General features: G+C 34.5%; 1 protein-coding gene across 3 annotated transcripts in view; it reads right to left on the bottom strand.

The window, feature by feature from the left end:
- LOC118185170 (uncharacterized) overlaps positions 1-25,448 on the bottom strand; it is a 121,082-nt gene extending 95,634 nt beyond the window's left edge. For 2 of the 3 annotated variants that reach the window (XM_085822376.1, XM_035354982.2), the window contains exon 1: positions 25,184-25,448. Coding sequence is in view for 1 of the 3 variants with exons in the window: in XM_035354981.2 (XP_035210872.1) it covers positions 25,184-25,247 (64 nt within the window). In the remaining 2 variants the exon portion in view is untranslated. The remainder of the gene's footprint in view (positions 1-25,183) is intronic. The other variant, XM_035354981.2, reaches the window with a different exon arrangement.
- Between the last annotated feature and the right edge of the window lie 262 nt (positions 25,449-25,710).

Below are 25,710 nucleotides of genomic sequence, written 5' to 3'. Positions count from 1 at the left end.
ATTTAATCAATTTTCCTGTATTCAGGCGAAATGTAGAATTCAGACGAATGTGGAATGTGATTCTATTATTTATTGGAACATGAAGAATTCCTCAATTATGGATTTACCAGTTTTAGAGTTGAAAACAAATTAACCTTATTTTTCTATCTATAGCTTAATTTTTTTATTTCTATATACGTAGCATTAAATAACAATAAACATATTTTTACTTGATCAGTAGCCACTAAATTCTATTCACAGTTTACACATAAAAAGCTCAGATTATTGTAGTTTTGTTTCTAATTTCTGAATGTTATTTGAATTTGAATTTCTAGTTCAAAGTTCTTGACTTACTTAATTATTTGCATAATTTATGCTTGTTTCAATTGATGAGTGAAGTGATTTTTATATTATTAGTTGGGTATTTACTTATTATTCGCAGTGCGAGACATTGGTTTCTTCTTTACCGATTATTCTATTTTACTGTCAAAGATTACTTGCATTATTCCAAATTACAGTTGTTTTAGCATGCGCACTTCAAAATTATTTATAAGAAATTTTAAATCATTATTCGTAAATTTTCGAATTTCATCCTTACTCTTATATTATGGTTTACTGTTTAATTATTTTGTTTAAATTTGGGCTAAGCCCTTTCTCTTAGAATCGAACCCAAATCGAACTACCAGAATTCAGTGACTTTACCGCTCGGCTACTGTTGGGCCCGAGAGGTTGATGGAAAGAAAAGAGGGATAGGAGATCTTCAGATCTGTCTCATGTGGGATTGTTTCTTCAAAACTTTATCACATGTACAGTGCGTAAATCTTAAAACACTTGCAGAGCTTGCAGTCTTGAACCCCGATAAAATTCGTGGATTTGATTTGATGTTATTCTTAGACATGTGAGAGATAAGTCACAACAGCCACATGATCTTCAATTTGTTCCAGTCTGTATACCTGTCTAGCTTCTGTAGGAGGCTAAAATAATTCAAAATCTTACTTCAAAAGATTGAAATTATTGGAAAGCTTTCATTATTATATCACTGAAATTCTTAAATAAAGCCTACGCTCACGTTATTACAAAATAAATTTTCAAATTTAAAGGTTTGAATAGTAAGTAAGTGAATTCAAGTAAGTTTATTGATAATTATACTGTATTTAATTATACTGTTAATGGTCAGAACATTTTTCTAGCCCCTCGTTGTATAAAACAGCATGAGAAAATTTAACAAACAATAAATAATGATAGAATAATGTGCAATATGGAATAGAAATGGATTATTTTAATTTAATTTTATTATTCATATTATAGGTGGTTATAGAATACATGCATAACTAAATATATATTTTTTTATTTGCTTGAAGTCGTAAGTTCTGCTTGTTTTGAATTTCGTTTTTTTATAAGAAATCTTCTCAAATCATCTATATTTTTCATTTTCTTTACATAACAATTCTTCAACTTTGAAGTTACAGCTGGTAATAGGTACTAAGAAGTTAATTGAATTTAATTCCCAATTAAAATCTTGACTCTTTGCAACAAAACAGCATCTTTCACAGCTGGTAAAATCACAGTTAGTGGGATGATTACTGATTGAATATGCATTTTTTGTGTGCTTTTTGCTTATGCGCAAAGTAAATCTGAAGTAATTTGCCTTCAAATTTCTGAACGGCAATTGTGTGTTTCATGTTTCAGTTTGATTGCTGGAAGCAAAAATAACCAGCTTGAGTTTCAAAGTCTGTCAAAATAAATAGTTTCTCGAAACTGTTCAAGAAACTGTTATAATAATATAAAATAAACAGCTTCTTGAAAATAATGAATAAAAAATAAAGGAATGTTAATTAAATAATATGATGTTTTATGTATATACCAGTGAAAATTAACTCTCCTAGTCCCTCAGAAATACACAGATCTTTTCAGATATGTATCAAGAAACTCACAAACTATGACTTTCTGTTTGAATACACTATCCTATTCTTGTGTAATCTCACATTTGAAAAAAAATACGCATCAGTATTAGGACAAAATCCCATATTGAGGTTGAAACCGATTTCTGGGTCAGGCAGGAAAATGAGGCGAATAACAAAGAACCGAGAGGATTTTCGATTTTCTTTGGCAAGCTTTTAAACTCCTTAAGATGGCAATAAACGCACTCTTAAAGTTATCCGCATTCTTAACATTATGTCATCTTAATTCTTTAAGAAAATTTCTGAACTGCATTTGAATTGAAGCATTGAAGGGTAAGATATTTACGTTATAAATAAGAGCTAATCGGATACGTTTCGTCAGATGCTGAATTAATCAGGCTTAATGTCCCAACCATATTTTTAAAATGTTGAATAAAAGTACATGATCATTAATACGCAGAATATTCTGGTATTGAAATAGTCCTATTCCACCATGAAAGTAAAGATATTACTTTGGCTAGTAAACAAACGTCTTTACCAGAACAGAAGTTTTTTTTAAATATAAGGTATAACAGAAACTTATTATAAAGATTCTTTACGTACTAAAAGGAAAGAACGCTGTAACGAAAATGGATAAAATAAACTTTCATAAACTACGCACATTTGCATCCGTCGTTGTTATGGCAGGGAGGTTAATGGGCGATCATAGATAACGCTGAATGCTTTGCATATTTCGAAGACATATTTATTTTCCGTTTGAATATCAAAGCTTTTGTATGTAGCTTCTTTCAACGTTTTTCAAGTTTTAGAGCATTTGTGCCAGAATTGAATAATAGAGAGGTATTTGCTTTTGCTTTCACAAACTTCACGGTCTTTTAAGTTATCTAAATAGTTTAATGTGAAATGGTTGTGAACAAAAATGTTAACATACCTATTTTGTTGCAGTTTATTTTTACCTTCAACAGAAAGGTTTTCTGTATATATAGGATATTATTTACTATTTTTATGCATATAAATCTATTGGGTATTTATAGGGATCTTAAGATGTAATTTAGACAAGACGTTCTGTCGCAAGAAAGCTATAGATGGTGTTACGAATTTGGTATTTAAAAAGCTAATGTTAGTTCAATTATAAATTAAATGGTTTTATTTCTCGCGCAGTGCAGCGCGTGACGAATATTAAAAGAAAGCTAAGCCGGAAAATTGAAAATACAAGAGCGCGTGCATTAAATAAATAAATACAGTGGATGGACAAAAATATGGAAACACCTTGTGAAATGCATGTTTGAAAAGAAAGATTGATTTTAATGAAATATGTAGGTGGCGCTGGCGTTTTTGACTACTGACGCCACCTATACAACTTCGTAAATGTGCTAAACAGTTCAGTTGTTGTCGGAGTACTGTTATGTGAGGTTGTCATTGCATTATGTCAGAGTTAACAGACTTCGAACGTGGGCAAATTGTTGGAGCACGTATGGTAGGTGCTTCCGTAAGCAAGGTAGCCGAGGTGTTTAGTGTTTCAAGAGGTATTGTATCGAAGATTTATTCCGCATATTTGAAAAGCGGAAAAACATCATCTGCTAAATGACAGCGCGGACGAAAGTGTGTCCTGAGTGATCGTGACAGACGATCGTTAAGGGCAATTGTGACGAAAAATAAGAAGACCACAGCTGCAAAAGTTACTGCTGAAATGAATGTTGTGTTACCGAAGCCTGTGAGTACCAAAACAATTAGAAGGGAGCTTCATAAACAGGGAATTGCTGGCCGTTCTGCAATTGAGAAGCCACTCATCAGTGATGCTAATGCCCGTAACAGGAAAAGGTGGTGTTTAAGTCATAAAGCCTGGACTATAGAGCAGTGGAAGCGAGTAATATGGTCTGACGAGTCTACTTTCACATTGTTTCCCACTTCTGGCCGAGTTTACGTCTGGAGAACGCCATCTCAAGCCTATAATACAGACTGCTTGTTGCCAAGAGTGAAACATGGCGGGGGGGTTCTGTTATGGTTTGGGCAGCCATATCGTGGTTCTCTGCTAGACCCATGATAACTGTGTCAGGGCACATGACTGCCAAGACTTATGTGAACATTTTGGCCGATCAAGTTCATCCCATGGTACAAACTTTGTTCCCCGATGGTGATGGTGTCTTCCAAGACGACAAAGCCCCTGTTCACACAGCTCACATTGTCCAGGACTGGTTTTCTGAGCACGAGGATGAGTTGTCCCATATTCCCTGGCCACCACAGTCACCAGACCTGAATATTATCGAACCTTTGTGGTCTACATTGGAACGGAAAGTGCGTTCTCGTTATCCACCGCCAACATCGTTATCTGAACTTGCCACCGTTTTGCAGGAAGAATGGTATAATATTCCCTTGGCAAACATACAGGAACTGTATTTATCCATTCCGAGAAGACTGCAAGCTGTTTTGGATGCCAATGGGTTTCCTACACCATATTAAGCAAAGAAACATGTTTTTTTAAAGGTGTTTCCATATTTTTGTCCAACCCCTGTATCTCTTTTTGATTTCGAGAAAGTACTGGAAAATTCTAGCGCGTGATTTTAAAATCTTATAAAAGGAGGAAAACATCTCAGTTTGTAGGAGTTGCTTAGTTTGTTGTTGTTTAGAAAACTGCTCTTGTTGATTGTAGCGAATTCGCGGATTAGCGTTCTTTAGCTGTTTTGAATTACGTTCTATTGGACATTTGAGTAGTTAAAAGATAACTACTGTGAGATATTGTAATACTGCATGATAATTTGAGAAAATTTAAGCATTTTTGTTGTGATAATAATAAATTTTTGTTCATTTTTCATCGGACTTGTGCATTCATTTCATAACGAACCCGTACGCACGCAACAATTTTTGGTGTCAGCGGTGGGATTTGAATGCCAATAACAAGAGGGATGGAAGAACAATTGAGACAGCTCATTACTGCTTTTGCTGCGTTCCAAGAAAAGATGGAAGCTGGTCAATCATCTTTTAAAGAAGAAATTAAGGAGAAAATGGATGCTGGTCAAAAATCCGTACAGGAAAAGATTGAAGTGGGACAGGAAGAAATGAAATTGGGCCAGGAATCCCTTAAGGAAGAAATGAAAACGGCACAGGAACAAATGAAATTGAGCCAAGAATCCGTTAAGGAAGAAATGAAGGCCATTCAAACTGGTCAATTAACTTTTAAAGACGAAATAAAAGTTGTTAAGGAATCTGTTAAAGAAGAAATAAAAGCTGTTCAAGTCAAGATTGAAGAAAGTCAATGCGAAATGAAAAGAGAAATTGCCTGCATAATAGAAACCAAATTCGATGCTATGGAAGGCAGAATAGATGTGGTTGAGAATAAAGTGGGACAAATTGAGGAAAATGTTTCTTCTGTTAAAGAAGAAATAGAAGAAAGAGTTTGTTCCGTTCAGAAACAAATCGAACAACAAATTGATGACCGGGTTTCTGCGGTTGCCAAAGAATTGGAAACTTTAAAGAAATTCGTAGCGACGGCTGGGAGTAAGAGTGATGATTTTAAATTCTTACCGATGCCTGCTCGTCCATCTCTGAAGCTATCCACATATGATGGGAAGACATCCTGGCAAGTGTATAAGACCCAGTTTTCTATCGTGGCGGATGCGAATGGATGGGATTCCCAAGCTAAGGCCTGTCATCTCGCCGCTTCTCTAAGAGCCGACGCAGCGGATATCCTTCAGACTCTTCCCGAAAACAAAAGACTAGACTTTGAAGCTCTATCTGGCGCATTGGAGCTGCGCTTTGGAGAGAAGTGTTTAAAAGAATACAGCAGGCTTCAACTAAAATCCCGTCAGCAGAAGCCCACCGAAACACTTCAGGAGCTCGCCACGGATGTTGAAAGGCTGTCCCACCTTGCCTTTACGGAGTGCCCGAGAGAAACGAGGGAAATCCTGTCGCTGCAATATTTCATCGATGGCATTCGGGACCCTGAAATACAGAAAGCACTGCGAATGGCAGATGTAAAGGATGTAAAAAGCGCTCTGTTGTACGCCGTGAAATTGGAGGCAGCCCAGCAAGCAACTCTTAGGGATCGCTACCCAGTCAGAGCTGTGCGAGTCCACGACCCAGGGGACCAATTGATGGCTCGTTTAGATGATTTATCCAGACAAGTCGATGCTTTGATACGGAGTAGCAGTGAGAACAAAATGGCTGTAAGATGTTGGAGATGTGGTTCTGAAGGTCACCTACGACGGCATTGCAGAACACCCCAGGACACGGATAATGAAACGGATGAGTTGACAAGACCAGTGAATGCTTTAAGACGGAATAGTGGTGAAACAAAACCGATCCTAAAGTGCTGGAATTGCGGTGTTGAAGGCCACCTACGAAGGAACTGCAGAACTCCCCAGAGCACGGAAAATAAGGCATACGATTTAAACAGACAATTAAATGCCACGGGAAGGAAAAGGACTGACAAGAAACCAAAGTGCTGGAACTGTGGAGCTGAAGGCCACGTACGAAAGAATTGCAGAACACCCCAGGGTACGAAAATTGAGACAATTTCTGAGCAACGACGCAGGAAACAAATTAATGACCATATCAAGGAACGGAGGTTGCGAGATAATGAAAAACCCTGTTTTAAAGCGCTTAAGATCTCTATAGTGAGTGGCAACAATAACGGACTGTCCATCAATGGGAATATCGATGGAGTTCCTTGCAATATGATCATTGACACAGGAGCTAATGTTACCATCATTAGGAAAGATTTAGCTGAACAGTTTAAAGATAAACTTATTTGGACGCCATCCTGTGTTACCCTTCAGACTGCGTCTGGTGACAAGATCGACATAACTGGGAAGTTAAACGTAAACATCACGTTTGGAAGTGCCGCCTACCATCACACGGCATATGTGGCGGATATTACAGATCCATGCATACTCGGGTTGGACTTTTTAAGGAAATACAATTTTTCCTTAGATTTCAAAAACAATAAGCTGCTTTCAGCATCTGATGGCATGATTATCCATCCTCAAAAGGGATCCTCGCCTGGAAATGTCGACGCCTTGTCCGAAAGATCGAGCTCGGGAAGCTGCCGAAATCATACCAGGGTCGAAAGGAAACTCAAGACTACCAGCTATTCTCCATCCCAGAAGCTCTTCGGTCGAGACCTTCGTCTGCCTTGTGACCGCCTGTTTAGTCGCCCTACGGATGCGCCTTCATCGCCTGAGGAACACATCCAAGATGCCCAGGCCTGGTTTGAGGGGATGCACCGTTCTGCACGAAAGCGAGTCAACTTGGCGACGGAGAAAATGAAGACCAGATGCGACACAAGAGCTACTAGACAGAGATCCAACATAGGAGACAAGGTATGGTTGTGGAACCCAATTCAACGAAAAGGACTGAGTCCTAAATTACAGTCACCTTCGGATGGTCCATATACAGTGCTGAACACGAATGACGTCGTGGTTCGGATCCGTGAGTCTTCGAACTCTTACGACAGGTTAGCTTATTACTATGGCCATAGTACATAATTTAAATAATTGTAAATAGTATAAGACCATGGTCCATTTTGTTTTTAAATGTGTATTTGATTTGTATTTGATAGCATTTGATTTGTTTTTTGTATTGCATTTATTGTTCATGTTGTTTATTATTGTAATGAAATGCTTATTAATGCATTTATGCCACAGTTGTAAGTTTAGCTTCCTGTCCAGGGATTGTACTGCCCGGGACGTGCAGTCCTTGGGAAAGGGGCAGTGTTACGAATTTGGTATTTAAAAAGCTAATGTTAGTTCAATTATAAATTAAATGGTTTTATTTCTCGCGCAGTGCAGCGCGTGACGAATATTAAAAGAAAGCTAAACCGGAAAATTGAAAATACAAGAGCGCGTGCATTAAATAAATAAATATCTCTTTTTGATTTCGAGAAAGTACTGGAAAATTCTAGCGCGTGATTTTAAAATCTTATAAAAGGAGGAAAACATCTCAGTTTGTAGGAGTTGCTTAGTTTGTTGTTGTTTAGAAAACTGCTTTTGTTGATTGTAGCGAATTCGCGGATTAGCGTTCTTTAGCTGTTTTGAATTACGTTCTATTGGACATTTGAGTAGTTAAAAGATAACTACTGTGAGATATTGTAATACTGCATGATAATTTGAGAAAATTTAAGCATTTTTGTTGTGATAATAATAAATTTTTGTTCATTTTTCATCGGACTTGTGCATTCATTTCATAACGAACCCGTACGCACGCAACAATGGCATAGAATTGAATTAGATTATAAAGACGACCATATTATAATGAAATAAATTTATAGTACAAATGAAATAACTATGAAATGAAAAACTGTTAGCAACTAAAAGTACATATGTATCTAACAATCATAATGATGATATCTATCTAACAATTTATATAAGCAACCCCACTTCTCCGACAAACTAACAGAAAATGCGAAATATAGGATGTGAATACATCCGTCCATTTGTAAATCAAAAATATGTTAGGTACATTTTGTACGTACTACATACGTTTGTTTAAGATACATCTAATGAACCACGCAGGTTTCATAAAAATATTTTTGTAAACATTAAAGAATAATCATTTCATAGGAATAATCTCTTTTTTCTTTATTTGCTATTGTGGCGTAAGTAATTAGCAGGTCAGCTAGGAAATAAAAGACCCTGTTGTTTAAATCCCAAGAGGGGAGGAGGAGAGAGGAGAGGGCGCAGATGATTTTTCCCGTTGCCTTGCTTCGAAAAATCTAACATTTCCTACCGCGGCCCTTGAATTAAAAATATGGCAGGCTATAACTCACCAGCAACGGATTTAATGAGCTGTCTCTGACCAGTCGTCATTCAAGCAGAGGAAAGGCAAGCCTTTGTCCCATTCCCTCTTGCGGGCTTTTAAGATGTAAACGGTTAGCATAGCCAGCTGGCAAGTGGAAGATGTGTAATTCGAATTTCTGAGCGGATGCTGTTTATTTCTTCTCACATTTCCTGCTTCGAATACAAAGGGTTTTCAAAATCGTACTGCATGATTTACCAAATTACGTATTTCTTCATTAGTACGTTATGTATGCATACTCTGATACACAAAGAATCCTTGTTTTGTTGCTGGATCGTCATTTTTCTGAACCATATTATTCACATGAGGCTTTAGGCAACATTTGTGTACAGACATTGTCATTCCAAACAACAATACATAGTGCATTATAAAAAAAGAGTACTCTAAAAACTATTGTACTTTTCATTTTTCTGAAAGGGCTGGTTACCCAATAGTTTTGTAAAATCATTGAAAAATATCAATAATAATGGATATTCCACTGTTTTAAGGAAGAATATCGTAGCTAGTCAGCAGCAATAACAGATCATGAAAGGCTTTCCTCATGTCTTATGTGTGAATTATGGAACATCAAATGCGATCCGCATTAGGCTTAAAGCATCTACCTTTAAAAGCTTAATGGCAGATAGCAGGAACACCTAAATCATTTCCTACGTTATCTTGGATGGATGCCATCGTTTAATGGCCAGTTCGCCTGAGTGATGCCTAGTAAAATGATCATATGCCACTCACGTAGCGTGTTCCATTGCTCTTCAAATTGCTTGTCCATTGAAGTTGTATTTCTCCTTCTTGAAATATCGAGGAAATGAAGTTTTTTTTTCTAATCAAGATAAGTACATCAAACCATAATTACCTACACAGCTGACCTTTAAACTACATTTTCAATCAGAGATTAAATTCCATATATAAATTAAAAATTTATAAATTAAAAATTTACATAGAAGAAACTAACTTGAGTTTAAAACAAAGTCAAGTTCAAATTACGATTGACATATAATTTACAGAAACATTATACATATGCACAGCTTTATACTATTTTAATAGCAGTTCCTAGAAAAGACAAAAAGATTTCTTTTGTACCTTTAAAGCATAGTAAACACACACTCCGATGAAGGTTAAAAATAAACTGGCTTAATAGCATGTTAGCTTCAAGGTTACACGAAAGAACGGTTACACAAACACAAACCCATACAATAACAGCAACCTAATAGCCGCTAATTGCGGGGAACGTAGAACAATTTTTGTACTTAAATTAAAGTATTAAATACAAAGGAGTACGTGTTTAAATAAGCTTTGATTCGGCCCTAAATATTCATGAAGTAAATGCGGCTAGCAAAGCTAAAAGCCGATAAATTAGTTAGTCGTAGCAAGAAGGTATAGCAGAGTAACGGTTCTACGATAACTGGCAAAGTTTCTCTCCGAAACTTTGGCTCCGGAGTTCTGTGCTTATGTACATTATTTAATTTACATCTTGGTGGAAGTGAATAAGAGTAGAAGAGATAGCATAGGCATGGGCGGAGTTAGGCTTTTTGCCTCCATTAACATTCTCGTCTTCTCTTGAATTCTTCCAACCATTATCTACATAAATTTAAAAAATGCCCATGTTTATTTTTAAATAAATACGATGCCGAAATCCAGCTTCCCAAATGATGTTTTCACTCACGTTGAAGAGAAAAGATGGTTGGACGAAGAGCGGTGTGAAATTTTGGATAAGATATAGTTGGTTTAAAAGCTTCATGTTGCTTTAAAGAATTCAGAAAGTTTTGGACATATTCTGATACCATTTAATGAAAAATACGAAGAAATTGATGAAAAGAGTGTAATACAGACAAAGACGTTATTCCAGGCGGATTAACTCCACTAGTTCATCTTTCTGATACGTGTATCAATAAACCATTGAAAGGTAATTTAAAACGACAGTGGAATACGTGAATGTTAGAAGGTGAAAAAGCATTTACAAAAGGAGGCTTAATGCGTCATGCCAGAAATAGTGTTTTATTGGACAATAAAAGCATGTAATGAAATTAAACGCGATATAATTCAAAAGTCACTTAAAAATATAGTATGTCTAACAATCAAGAAACATTCAAATCAATGGAACAGTAGATTATTATTTATTTATGGATCACAGTAACAGTGATGGTGAAGATGAAACAGAATTCGATGATGTATTCGATGATAACGGAAGACGAATATGATAAACTTTTCACGTTATCCGATAATGAAAATGTTTAAGTTCAGAAAGGGTGTCATTTCATTTAAATAAACAGCCTTTAGGTACATGCAGAATCAAATTTTTGCATTCTGATCTTTTCTTTATTTTTAAATCTATCATTTTTATATTCGGCATATAAAGCGCACCCATAAATTTCGGTCTTATTTTTTGTATTAAAAGTATGCGTTATACGCCGGAATATACAGTAAATCTCTCTTATTCTATTCGGAAATTTAGGATATGTATTAGATTTATATGTAGCATTGTTCTAGTATAGGTATTTTGACACCAAATCGGACTTTTCTGAAATGACATGCCAATTGTTTTCCATATATCGATTCTAAGACTCAAATTACGCCAAACTGGCAAGTTTTGTAAACATCGCACGAGTAGTTTTTAAAATATTAGGTCTAAAAAATTTTAGCTCCTCAATGTTAATTGAGTGTGGTATATATTTATTAATCTCTCTTTTTTATTAAACTTATTTGATTCAAATTCAGGTTCATTCGAAATAAAATTCACCCATTTTTTATGATTTATTTTTCAAAATTTGTATTTTTAAATATTTTTTAAAAAATTTTCTAAAAACAATTTGTATTATAATCCATAAAATGTTTACCACATTCTTAAAGTAGACGTATTTCTAAGTATACCTGCAAAAAACTACAGTTATTTTATTCAAAATTTCCGAAGAAATGCGTGAATTTATATATTGGTGTGTTTTGAAATTTGGCATACTTGTTAAAAGCAATAAAACATCAAATGTGGTTTAGACACTTTACTAAAATTATTTCAAAGTAGGAACGATGTAACTTTCTTTCCGCTCAAGCACAGTGCAAAAAGGTAGGAACGAGGTGCCTCTTTTTCTGCTCCTACATAATGGAAGGGAAAAGAAGATTGGTTGCCACATGTTAAGAAGTTCGCTAAGTGAATTATTCTTGGCGCAAACTGAAAAAAATTGGGACAAGATAAATTTTTGAATTTCTCTGAAAATTTCGCACCAAATTTTACAAAATTTAATATCTAGGCATAATTTGAATTGAAATATGGAAAAGAATTCGTATGTTATTTAAAAAAAAGTCCTATATTTTGTCAAAATTTGCTACAACAATGCTGTATATAAATCTAATATATATCCTTAGCCGCGCTTTCGAGACATGAATAACGCAATTTGAATTTTGTCGATCGTCCCAGGAGAACGGGAGATATAGAACTGTCCCCCTTATTTTTCACAGTGTACGTTGCTCCTTGTTAGCTAAATTAGAATACTTAGTTAGAAAATTAGAATTTAAGCTGAATATACTTAATTTTGATGAATATTATAATAAATAGTCATTTTCTCTATGACTCACGAGTACTATTTAATAACTAAAAGTATATTTATGCATATGTATATTTATATTTTAAGCAAATATTTAAAACAATTATATGCTTTAAAACTCACTCATATTGTATTAAGTGTTATGCAAATTCATTTTCCAGATTTTAAGCTTTAAGTTAAATTCGTTTATCATCTGCAGACTAAAAAATTTGCAATTGTAAAATAAAGAATTTACTATGTGAATGGAAGCTCAGTTTTTTAAAATCTTTTATTCGTTTTGTGAAGATATTTCAGTTGATTTTTAAAAATGGTGGATTAAATGAAGTGAAAAAATATATACAAAATCTTTAGTAATTTTAAAGAGATGGCTGTTCTGAGGCAGTAATAAATTTTGATATCTGATTTCAAGTGTCTTTTTATTATGGAACTGCAACTCGATTTTAGACAAGGAAAAATTTCTTCATACACCATTATTTAAGAAAGGGGAAAAGGAATATATAAAGCATAATTTCTGTATTACTCATACGTAAAACCGTATTAAAACATTTATAGTGTACTACGCTGACACTACTGAAACATTTTTTACATTACAATGCAGTTTTTTATTAGCTGTTCGATTTCAAGCCGAAACGTTTCATTGATTTCTTTTTTAATTCGATGGTTAAGTTTTTCTAAAATTTTAAACATTTAAAACATTTAAAAAACTATCATGGATACTGGATTTCTGCCTGTTTAATTTCAGACAGTTTTAGCAATGTTAGAGATGTTATTGATATTCACCAGTGTTTTTGTTATCCACTTTCCTGAGAAGGTTTCGCAGTATGCTGCAACTAATTCTACCGTCTACACTAATCACTGTAATCAGTGAATTTTTTATCTGAAGGAGATTATTAGAGTTGATCGTGGAGGAGGTCTGCGAAAGCCTCATGATGGCCTTTCTACTATACTTAATATCTCTTAGTGGTGCTATATTTGTATTAGGGATTTGTTTTAATTTATTGCTGTATTAGAATATTGTAACATTAGCTGCCTTTCATTGAGCAGAGCTTTTCTTTCCTCCAAATATTGTATTTTTATCAATCAATATATAGGTATGTAAAGTTCTTCATTTTAATGCTAGTTATAGAAGCGATTTTCAATTACTATTTTACTAAAATTGATAATTACTTCAGTACAATTTTACACTGTACAGAAATTGAACAGAATTGTCAAATTTTTAATATCAAATTTAAATGTTTTCGTATATTCTTAAATAAAGTAATGGAAATATTTGGATGTAAGAAATATTTCCTCAAATAAACAGAATAATTACGAAGTGTTTTACCAAATGAACAGAAAAATAAACGAGTGCAGGCCAGAGAAATCGAGAATACATGAAATTCATTTTCTACGAAAACATGTTATACCATTTTTTAGCGCAGCGTTCGAACTAGGTAACTAAAGAAATCAGGTGTCAAAAGCTATTTTAAAGGATCTATTTAAAATGAAACACTACTTATTTGTAGTATACGCGTTCACCCGATGTTTTGATTTCTGTAATATATACTTGATGGCGTTGGATCAATCTGATAAAATGCTTAACGGATCACTTTGTCTAGATGGCACAAAATAATTTGCATGACACAAGCCAAGGCTCTACTCTTATATGCGCCCTAATTACAAGAAATATGGTGATATGTGTTCTGCGCTGGATTTTGGCGCGATTGCGTGTTGTATGGCAACCCTGTTGACGTTGAAAAATCTTTTCCTGGAATGGTTTAACTGCTTGTTGGTTCGTGTCGTGCGTGTTTTGAAATGGCCTATATTGCAATGTTAGACGTGGTGGCAAGATCTCAGTCGCGTAATTTAGATTGTGTGAAAAGTAAATTTAGTATTGAAAGGTACGATGTTGGAGTTGTTAACGAGTCATTTGTTCACGGGTATGTTTATGAGGATTGAAGTGTATTTTTGAAGTTTCTGTGAGACTTTTAAAACGGAGTCCGAAATGCGGAGCTGCTTCGGACGAAGAAGGGCGTTTCTGATAGTTTTGTGTGGATTTGCAGTCAAATGGTTGCTGGTAAAGTATGTGGCTGTCAGCGGAGTTTAAGATTTGGGCTGTGGTTTTCGTGTAGTATGTTAACGTTGGAGGAAGTTTTTATCGTTACTTTCGAAATTTTGAATCTCAGAAAGACATGTAATATAGCAAATTTGTGGCACTTTTGTTCAGAGACGTTGTGTGACTGGCGAAGTTTTATTCAGGAATGTATTATAGTAAGTGCATTTTATTTTGTAGAATGTTATGTTCATTGTTTTTATATGAATTTCTGTTGTTATTGTTGTTTTTTTAATTGTTTGTAATTTAGTTGATTTAGTTGATTTGTGCGCAATGTGTAGATTGTGCAATTCGTAGAGGTCTCTTTTTAAGTTTAAACAGAATGGTGTGTACATGATGTTCCTTGAAATTTATTGTTGTTATGTTAATTTATTGAAGCGAGGTGTGCGTAGTTCGTAGATTCCTTCGCTGCCTAGAATGTGCAGTTCGTAGATGTTTTTTGAAGTTAAAACGTAACGTTTGATGTTGTACATGGATTCTTGTCAAATATTTTTGGTTAGAAACTTTACGTTTTTGCTATCTAAATTTCTTGTTTTTGGTTCGGATTTTTAGCTTAAGACATTTTAAACTTAAAATTCGAAATGTAGACAAAAAATTTAGGTAGTAATATGGCGGCGTGGAGTTTATCGCCAAAAATAACTAAATGTCAATTACGTCAAACTTTAGTTTCTTTGTGGAAAACGCAATACTCACTCCCACCTATCCACAGACTTTGAAAACTAGCAAAATCCCTATGGTAGTACATTGGCAGATTTACAGAATACCACATAAAAATGCAAGTACTTGTTTGAATATGGCAGATATATGTGTAGAGACACTAGGTTATTTCGAAACAGGATATATGAAAAATGAGCAATGCCCTCCCTAGGACGCGGACCTCTCGAATTCGCGTCGAGCGTGCTGACCACTACACCACGAAGGCATGCTACGAAGACGGGAGAAATACCTTATATATGAAGGCCATTTTCTTAAAGCGAAGTGTATTTTATTGGAGGGTTTTTTAAAAAAAACTGGCTCGTAATTACGTTACACATGGGGTAAACGGAATAAAACAGAAGTTTCATGAAGTGTTTGATGACTTTAAAATCTCGGCTGCTATTGAACTAAATTCAGATGTGCTGTATCATATAAATTATTTAATGTATTAAAGCCATGTTTTTGTAATTCCTTTCATGCAAGCAGTTCTGAAAGATCATTACAAGAAAAATAATTTTCTTATGATTTTCTTATTTCTTCGCGTTGCAACCACGTTTCAAGTTAACTATTAGTTTTCAAATTAATTAATAGCATTCATTCTGATTTTTAGCAGTTAATATACAAAATGCGCCAAAATGTTCTATACATATTTCCTGTTACGAATTGCTATCTTTCTTTTTTGAGTTAAATGATTGCTTTCAGTTTTATAACTATGTGTTTATCTTTATTTTTCCCCATTTTCCAGCCATCTATACATTTAGTTTTATTTTATTATCATCCATAAATTTAACCATTCTCCAAGAATTGTTTAAAAATCCCAAACTTAAAATGCATTAAATTATAGATTCATACTTCTCTCTAATGAAGGAAAAAAAGCGTAGTTCTAGTTTAGGATAATTAAGGAAATGTTATTACTAATATATGTTCTGTACTCTTGAGAAAAGGCTGGCAATGCAGTTTTTTTTTTCTTGTATAAGACATAACATGAAAAGAATACATTTATGCAGATTCTTCGTTATTTAATTTCCTTAAATCTAACACAGTGCAATAATATTTGCTGACAACAATTTGAAAAGCGAAACGGACATTTAAATTTTTCGACGCAAAATGTCAAAACGAAATTAATAGCCTTCTGGGCTAACGCCCGTTGGGCTAATAACGTAGCTTAAATCATTTGAATTTAATGCATTTGTAAGTTTAGTGATACCTACAAGACTGAAGCAGAAATATTTTCAATCCAAAAATTATAAATATTGAGAGATTTACCAGCAGCAGAGGGAGTAAAAACTGCTGAACATTCGAGCCAGGTTTGAATTTCGGCAAAAGGGCAGGCTATCTAGGTAATTTCTTCATGTCCAATGTGAATGCGAGTCAGTTCTTTAGAAATGTCATGTAACAACTTGACTCGAGAAATAATCAAGCTTCTTATGGTGTAGTTATTTTTTTTTTTTTTTTGCGATTTGTTGGAAAGAAAGGATAAAAAAATTTGTCTTTCCATTTCCGTAAGCTTCAGGGTCCTCCCCCCCCCCAAAAAAAAAGGTTTTTATAAAACATTTCTTGAAAAGAAGTTTTGATAAAAAAAACATTTAAGCACTCTCTTTTAATTTTTTCGATTGTGAAAGTTAGGAACCTGCTTATTCTCTCGGGAACCATAATTAGTTAATTTTTTGGGGTTTTGTTTTGGTATGAAACATTCCTTATCTTGACGATTTCCTTGAGAAAGAGTGCATGAGACCTATGAAATGGAGTTGAAAGTGAAAGAAACGACCGTTCAACTCTGGTTCTTGGTGCAAATTGCTTGGCACATAAAAATCATATCTGACTACCGTTCCACACTCTTAGACAATGGCATCCGATGGAAAGATTAAATTACCTTCATTTTGATTTCCGGCTCCGACAGTCGAACAACTGGGGATCCGCCACTTTATTACTATTTATCTAAGTTTCCGGATTGATAAAAGTAAAAACTGAAGAACTTCACAAAAATAGTTCGCTGAAACTAATGAAGACAGTCTCCGTAAGTAATCTGTAACCTTTCACTTCAACCTTTCCTCTAATATTTATAAATGATATGCATTGCTAATGGATTTTATCGGCTAGATGTTTTAAATTTGTTAAAATTTCTAAATGTGTTTATGTTTAATTGTGACAAACGATAAGCAAATGTTTAATTAATTGTCAGTAGAATGTTCTTATCTATTGCTTAAGATTTTCTTAACATAAAGGTGACTAATGTAAATTATTTGAAAATAATATGAAAACTATTTAATTGATCATTTGAATAATGTAAGAGTTTTGAATTGTATCTGGCTGCCCCTTAAATCTTCATAATCCGGATTAATTATAAATTTGGATCAGGGTTATTATTTATTGCGGGAAAAAAACTGGGCATTGTAAAAAAATGGGCTACGAATTTCTGAGTGATGTAATATATTTACATTATCTTTTGGTATTACATTTTTAAACAAGACATCTATCTCTCAGTTTTTTAAATACGTCAGAAAGACCTCCACAGAGTCCTTCATTCTCTTAAGCAGACAATCTTCTTGTGTTCATTTTGAAGTTTTCGTTAGACCTTTAAATGCAAATGCATAAGAAATCAAGTTAAAAAAAATCATGCAAATTTGCTCTCATGAAGAATATTACTGATTCTGCTTGGAAATCTTTAGGTCCAGCTTGTTAAGTATCGGTAAAAAAAGATACTCGGTAGAAGGTCACCGAAAAGAATGCTAGCGTTTCTCTGGATTAAAATATGCTATTGCTATATTTTAATCCAGCGAAATGATTTACGTCTTAAAATGGTTAGACATGTCCAAAGATTTCATGTTATCCTTGCCATTATTTACTCCATTTGTCGAATTGCAAATCTCGAAATATTGTTTAGTCTCATTTCATATAGTTGCGATGGCTTCTAAAATATTCTGTTGTAGAGAGTGGAGATTATGAGTATTTTCATACATTCTTGATCGACGTCAACTGCGATGCGAATGTCTGTAATGAAATTAATCCTAAAAGTCAGGAAGATTGCAGGTTTCCATTAGTCTTGGAGAGTAAAACGAGTGAAAGAACTAAAGCTTCTTGGCTTATTAATCGATGAAAAACTCTCCTGGCTCCCTCATCTGCGAGCTCAACGCAAAGCTCATAGAATAGCCTCCCGAATAAAGGGCATGCAAAGCTCAGACTGGGGGCTCTGGACCCACATCCTAAAGATAATATGCAGCACAGTGGTAGAAAAAATACTTATCTATGGAGCGGCCATATAGGCACTTCCAATGACTACGAGGAAGCAACAAATTTTGAACAGCGTTCAACGTCCATTTGTTTTGACCATCACGAGAGCCTACAGGACCACAGCGACTGCAGCAGCCACAGTGCTGGCTGGACTTATTCCACTGCACATACGTGCCCAAATGGAAGCGGTCATCGCAAAAGTCACTCTCCTTAAGCATCCTGCTCACTACCAGAACCTCCATTTCTCACCGGAGGACTTTGAGAGCAATCTACAAGTTGCGGAAGTACACCCGACCCTTTTCTGCAAGAATGTCCATGCTTATACAACGATGCTTGAAGACAACAAAGATCACTCTAATGCCCTTAAGATTTATACAGATGGCTCCCAGGTGAATGAAACGACAGGCTGTAGCTATACCATCAAACGAAATGGAAGCATCTTAAGGTCTTGGAAAGGCTTTCTGGGCGCAGGCAATTCAGTCTTTCAGGCGGAAGCCGAAGCCATACGCCAGACAATCCTAGCAGCGAGTCAATTTAGCTACTCCACCGCACAAATACACACCGACAGCCTGTCAGCAATTCATGCAATTCGGAATCCTTTTCACAGGTCGCCCATCATAAGGCGCATTCAGCAAAACATGCACCAGTACGAAGGACGCATCCTCATCTTCTGGATTAAAGCACACGCTGGACACCACAGGAATGAGGAGGCAGATTTACTAGCCAAAGAAGCCGCAAGCAATCTCAATGAGGAACAACTGGCAATAAAATTACCAAAATCCTATGTAAAGAAGGCTGTTCTAAACGCCGCACTCAAGCAATGGCAGGAAGAGTGGAATTCTATTCCGCAAGGAAGAAGGACCTACGAATTCGCTCACAAAGCCAGCCTTGACAAACAGATATCTCAGCCACACATCACCAGATTTATAACGGGTCATGGTCCATTCTCCGAATATTTTCTAGAGCGAAGAATAACAAATACCAACATCTGTGTGTGTGGCCAGCCAGGTAGCCCGGATCATTATGTCACCTTCTGCCTACTAACACGAGAGTGGCACATGCCGTTTTACAACACAGATCCAGCCTGTAAAAGATTCTTTATTCGCCAACCAGCTGCACTTAAAAACTCAAAAGTATTATGGACAGACTGCAAGCATTAGGCCAGGACTTGTGTGATTCGGCTTAACCACAACCCTATCTTTTCCACATAACCAACCTTTATATCCAATGTACCTATGGCAATGTGCTTATGTATCGTGCCTTCATTAATTGTCACTCATTCTTACCTATGTTATTAATTGTCATTCAATATTTCATTAATCACCAGTACATCTCCAATAATTGTTGCATACCATTACTTTAGTTTTAACTATCTAGATCAACGCACTTTTGTATCCATTGCACATCATTCGTTTAAGTGTACCATCCCTGTCTATGTATGTAAAGCCATGTAGAATAACACAGGATTTTGTGTTATGACTAATCGTCATATATCGTTTTACTGTACAAGTACCATTTTCAGTGCATCTTCTGCAGTAATGTATCAGTGTTTAAGCGTATCATTTCTACTAATGTCTATATTGCCATGTAGGATAACACACGAGTATGTATAATCATTAATTGTCATTTTTCGCATTAATACACAATTCAGTGTATCAGTTTTATTAATGTATAGGTGTTAAAGGTTTCATTTCTAATAATGTATACATAGCCATGTAGGATAATTTATGTTCATGTATTTTTATTAATCGTCATCTTTCATATTTATCCACAAGTACCATCTTCAGTGTGTCGTTTCTAGTATTAATGTTTAAGTGTAGCACTACTACTAATGTATGTATAGCCACGTAGGACAATACGCGATTATGTGTAAATATTAATTGTCATCTCTCGCAATGATGCACAGGCATTACACTCAGTGCAACATTTCTGTCAACTTACAGGTGCATAAAATGTCTTATTTCTATTCTTGTACACATAGCGCAGTAGGATAATACATGATTATGTGTTATCATTACTTGTCATCTTTCGTATTAATGTGAAAATATCATTGTCAGTGTACCATTTCTATTAATATATAAATGCATCATTTACCATGTTATAAATGTATGTTAATGTATAAGTGTATCATTTCTATTACTGTATGCATAGCCACTTAGGATGATACACGATTACGTGTTACCATTATTCTTCATCTATCGTATAATGTATAAGTGCCATTTTCAGTATTTCATTTCCATTAATGTATAAGTGTTTAAGTGTATCATTTGTACTAATATATATGTATAGCCAAGTAAGGTAATACACGAATATGTGTAACCTTTAATTGTCATCGTTCACACTGATACACAATTTTCATTCTCAGTGTATCATTTCTGTCAACGTATAGGTGTGTATGTATCATTTTTATTGATGTGTGTATAGTCCAGTAGAATAATGTATGATTATGTGTTTTCATTTATCGCCATCATTCGTATGTGTTTATGGATATCATTTCTAGTAGTTTATGTATAGTCATATAGGATGACACACGATTACGTGTATTCATTAATTGTCATCTTCTGCATTATTGCGCCAGTTGCGTCAGTGTTTCATTTCTTTTAATGTATAAGTGTTTATTGTTTGCCTATCTCATTAACCACTTAGACCAATATACATATGTATCCAACGTACCTATACCACCAATGTACCTATGTATGAAACTTTTTATTAATTGTATACTGAAGCATATATATGCACACGCCCTTGTTTGGCCACGTCAATACCGCATATTCTCCAATAATATATTTCCGATGCTGCCCTCTCAAGAAGTCGCCAGGGTTGTGTTATTCTAAATAGGTGCGGGTACCTGACGACACCCGATTTGTCATATTAAGTCGTCCGGGTGTCCGGGCCCTGCATTCACCTGTCACCTGATTCAATAAAATCTCTCTTCTCTCTTCCCCCTTTTTTTTAATTGTATATATCATGGGTAGCCAACCTGCGGCTCGCGAGCCACATGCGGCTCTTTGAAGGATTATTTGTGGCTCTCTGTAAATGTACCCCCAATTCCCTTTTGTGTTATTATATTTTAAAAAATTATTATCGTTCCGTATGTGTTTCAAAATCTCTTTTAAATTACAGACAACAAATATGAAAGACTAAGTGCAACGTTGCAACAAATTTCATTTCCGTCCATCGTCTCTTGATTTTTCTCGGAATCTATTTGAAATTAGCATAATTCAAGGTGAGTTTTCCATTTAAAATATAATTATGACCCAAAAAGCATCCGGAGAATTAGAATTAATACAGAGGCAAGAAGATCAAGTTCTACAATTAAAATATAAATCGATGCCGATTACTGAATTTTGGAAATTTGTAGCAGAATCGAAGTATCCTGAATTTAAAAAGGCTGCTTGTCGAATTATTTCAATATTCGGAACGACGTACTTATGCGAATCATTTTATTCCACTTTAAAATTCTTGAAATCCAAACACCGATCAGTATTAACTAACCAGCATCTGAAAGAATTACTGAGAAGTGCTGTCACCAATTATTCACCAAATTTTAAAGAATTATCAAGAGAAGTAAAATAAATGTGTTTAATTTTTAATATTGAAATTCAATACGCATATTTTGTACTTTTATTTATATGTTTTCAATATGGAACTACTCTGATATGCGCCCTCAAGTCGCCAAATTTCTCGCCAAAAATGATTCGCGAGAAACTCCACGCTGCCATATTACTATCTAAATTTTTTGTCTACATTTCGAACTTTAAGCCTAAAATGTCTCCAGAAATGCGGTTTTCGCAAATGCAAAAACCACATTTTGAATACACAATTTAAGCTAAAAATCCGAAACAAAAACTTTAGATAGCAAAAACGTAAAGTTTCTAACCAAAAATATTTGACAAAAATCCATGTACACAGCGATATGTTTTAACTTAAAAAAACATCTAAGAATGGCACAATCTAGGCAACGAACGAATCTACGAATTATGTACGCACACCTCGCTTTAATAAATTAACATAACAACAATAAATTTCAAAGAATACCATGTACACAGCAGCCTGTTTAAACTTAAAAGAACATCTACGAATTGCACAATCTAGGCAACAAACGAATCGATGAACTACGCACACCTCGCTTTAATAAATTAACATAACAACAATAAATTTCAAAGAATACCATGTACACAGCAGCCTGTTCAAACTTTAAAAAAAATCTACGAATTGCACAATCTAGGCAACAAACGAATCGACGAACTATGCACACCTCGCTTTAATAAATTAAGATAACAACAATAAATTTCGAAGAATACCATATGCACAGCGTTCTGTTTCAGCTTTAAAAAAATCTACGAATTGCACAATCTAGACGCTACGCACTAATCAACAAAATAAACTAAAATAAATTTCAAATAATTCAAAAAAACAACAATAACGACAGAAATTAATACTGAAAATACAATGAACATAACATTCTACAAAATAAGAACGAGAATAAAATAAGATACACTTACCATGAATTAATGCTTTTTTTCGAACAGCAGAAATACCAGTTTCATACCTCCACATAATCACTATCATATTTATATGACAGTCACACACACTAACCAGAAAATTCATACTATGGTTCACAAATAAATAAAATCACAAATAATCACAAATCCTTACTTCTATCATGCACAGCCACTAAAAATAATCTCCCAGACCCTCTTTCCACACCTCCAAATACTCACTGCCCCTCAACAGGATGGCCTCGGTGATATTTCTTTTTTGCCGAACTTCAATTCAACAACTTCCACCATTTTATCTTTTCCCTCTACCTTCTCAGACACAGAGCATGACGCGAACCAACGAGCTTCAGCGAAAGATTTTTCAACGTCGCCACATTTGGTGAAATTAATGCGTATATCAGAGTTGTACCGTCAATAAATACAATTTCTGTAAAAAAAATTTTTAATACCTTTTTTGCATACCTTTTAAACACGTATTTAATTGCGGCTCGCGAAAAATTTCAAATTTTGTAAAATGGTTGGAACTATCAAGGAGCTTGGCCACCCCTGGTATAGTATATTATGAAACATTTATGTATTATAGCCAATGAAAATTATTATGAACTATGTATGTATTACGTAACTGGCTCAATATATTATGAACTATGTAAGCATGTATATGTATGAACTATGTAAGCATGTATATGTATGAACTATGTAAGCACGTATTATGAAAGATCTACGTATTATGAACTACTTGTATATAAGCATGTACTATGAACTATGTCTGTCATGAACTATGTAACTATGTAAGCATCGGTCGTACTACACAACATTTAGAAAATAAATCATTTTAAGTCACTTCTAGATAATTTTTGGGCATAAAGGAATTTGAATATGATGATATTTTTGGTATTCATTTTAAAAGTTTGGTAAATGTTAGGAAATCTGTAAGAAGTAATAGGATGGCACTCAGGACTAATTTACACATTTCTTTTTTTTTTTTTTTTTTTTTTTTTTACCCAACTCTTTGGGAAACTATTCTGTAACTATTTATCAGATTAGAAGACATTTAAACAGCAAGTGGTTACTTTCATACAAACAAGAGGCGACAAAACCGAAAAGCTTCAAACCCTCTCAGATCGATAAGTGCTTAATTCAGAAAGACCCTAAAAAGATTATATAACAAAACACACAATTCAGTTAAATTCAGCGTCTTGAAGAGCAACTGGGAAAGGAATGAGAAAAGGATAGTAATGGTTTTTTAACGGAATAAAAAACGGACATATGCGAAAAAATTCTTATAATTGGAGAAGTTTGGTCTATTTCTGTACCTAAGGCGAAGATTTTGGTTTTAACGCATAACGAAAATGAGAATTAGATTACGAATTCGAAGAAATTAACAGAAAAAGCGAAAATATTTTTTTTACTCATCCTTCGCCTTCGTCGTTTAACGTCTCAGAAGTCTATGAACATTCGCAGTTTCCAGATAATATATTGAAAGTCTATTATTTTTACCTTGCTAAATGTTTCTTTAAAACATTAAGAGGGAAAAAGCGTTTGAAAAGCTAAATTTTGCTATATGATTTTCAGCATACTGAAATTAGATTGGAAAGTAGTCTGACAGATTTTATTTTCAAATTTGTTGTGAAATTTGTTATGAAATAAAAATTATTAACCCTGTTATCAAATTGGATCTTAGAAACATCGGAAAATATGTATTAAGAAACAATTTTAATATTATAAAGGAAATCTGCTGAGAGACAATGATGCAATTAAACTAAAAGTAAAGGTAAGTAAAGGACATAAAATACCAAATAAAGCGCAAACCGTTGAAATTATAGAGTAGATACGATGCGAAAAAACTATATCTAACGTTTTAACATAATGCGCAATCGAATGAATAATCAAGTATTTTATTATATAAATAAACAAATTTTTTACAATAAGGAAGGGGCAATGCACTATAAACATCATAATCCTCTTATAAATTCCGATATTACCTCCATAATTCAAAATTTCAGTGATTTAAGTTTATCGTTCAAAGTTTATAGTAGCTATACACATTACACATACACATTCGGAAATATTCATTAAAAGCAAATATTCGGTAAAAAGAGTATCATAAATAACCGCTAAATTTTTAAGGCTGACTGTTGGTTGTTGTTTATTGAAGATTAGAATTGGTTTCCACCTTAAAAATTGTATTTTATTAGATTTTGCTACTAAAAAAGAAGGTAATTTTGCTACTAAAAAATAAATAAAAATAAGAACAAAATAAAATACCTCATTGATAATACGGAATAATAAAAATAAAATTATCAGGAGTTTAAATTAAATACTCATCAGTTGAGTTTGAAAAGTTAAAAAAAATAGATTCAAATTATTTAGGGGAGGGGAGGAGAAGAGCATGAAGATAAATTTCATAAACTGTGTCAACAAAAATAGGTAAATGAGGGAGTAAAAAAAAAAACTTACAGTTTGTCAGTTCTTCAAGTTCTTCGAGCTCTTCACGACTGAGTTTACTGTTATGTTTCCCCATCACTTCACCATAACATTTTTTCGGCACCCTTAGAACGCCCCGTATGAGTTCCACGATGAATCTTAGCGGACCAATCCGTTACCGAGATTCAAAATTAAATTCTCTGCCACCCGTCTCCAAGCGCAAAGAATTTAGGAAGAGAAAACTTCGGAAGCTGCGGAATGAAGACCATCTCTGCGCCGCGTTTCGCCGGAGTAACGTCAACAGAGTCGTCTCCGTGGAGATGACCTTGATGAGGACAACGCATGCGTATCGAATGGCGTTCGAGCTATCGGCCAACGTTAATGTCGGAAATCACCGGTCATTCATTAACGGTGTGAAACATTGATTTCTTTCTTTTTCTTTTTTGCCGGACTTGCGCCGTGCGGTTAACTCATTAAAAGAATGTGAAAATTCGAGTAATTATTGATAAATTAGTTTGAGCTGTAATTAAGTCGCTTGTAACATTATACACAAAGTGAAG

The sequence above is a fragment of the Stegodyphus dumicola genome, chromosome 8 (assembly GCF_044657685.1).
Source record: "Stegodyphus dumicola isolate Sdum_Otavi_A_Nest chromosome 8, ASM4465768v1".
In the NCBI taxonomy this organism is placed as follows: domain Eukaryota; kingdom Metazoa; phylum Arthropoda; class Arachnida; order Araneae; family Eresidae; genus Stegodyphus; species Stegodyphus dumicola.
Note: the sequence above shows the minus strand (reverse complement) of the source record. Positions and strands in the feature narration are given on the sequence as shown.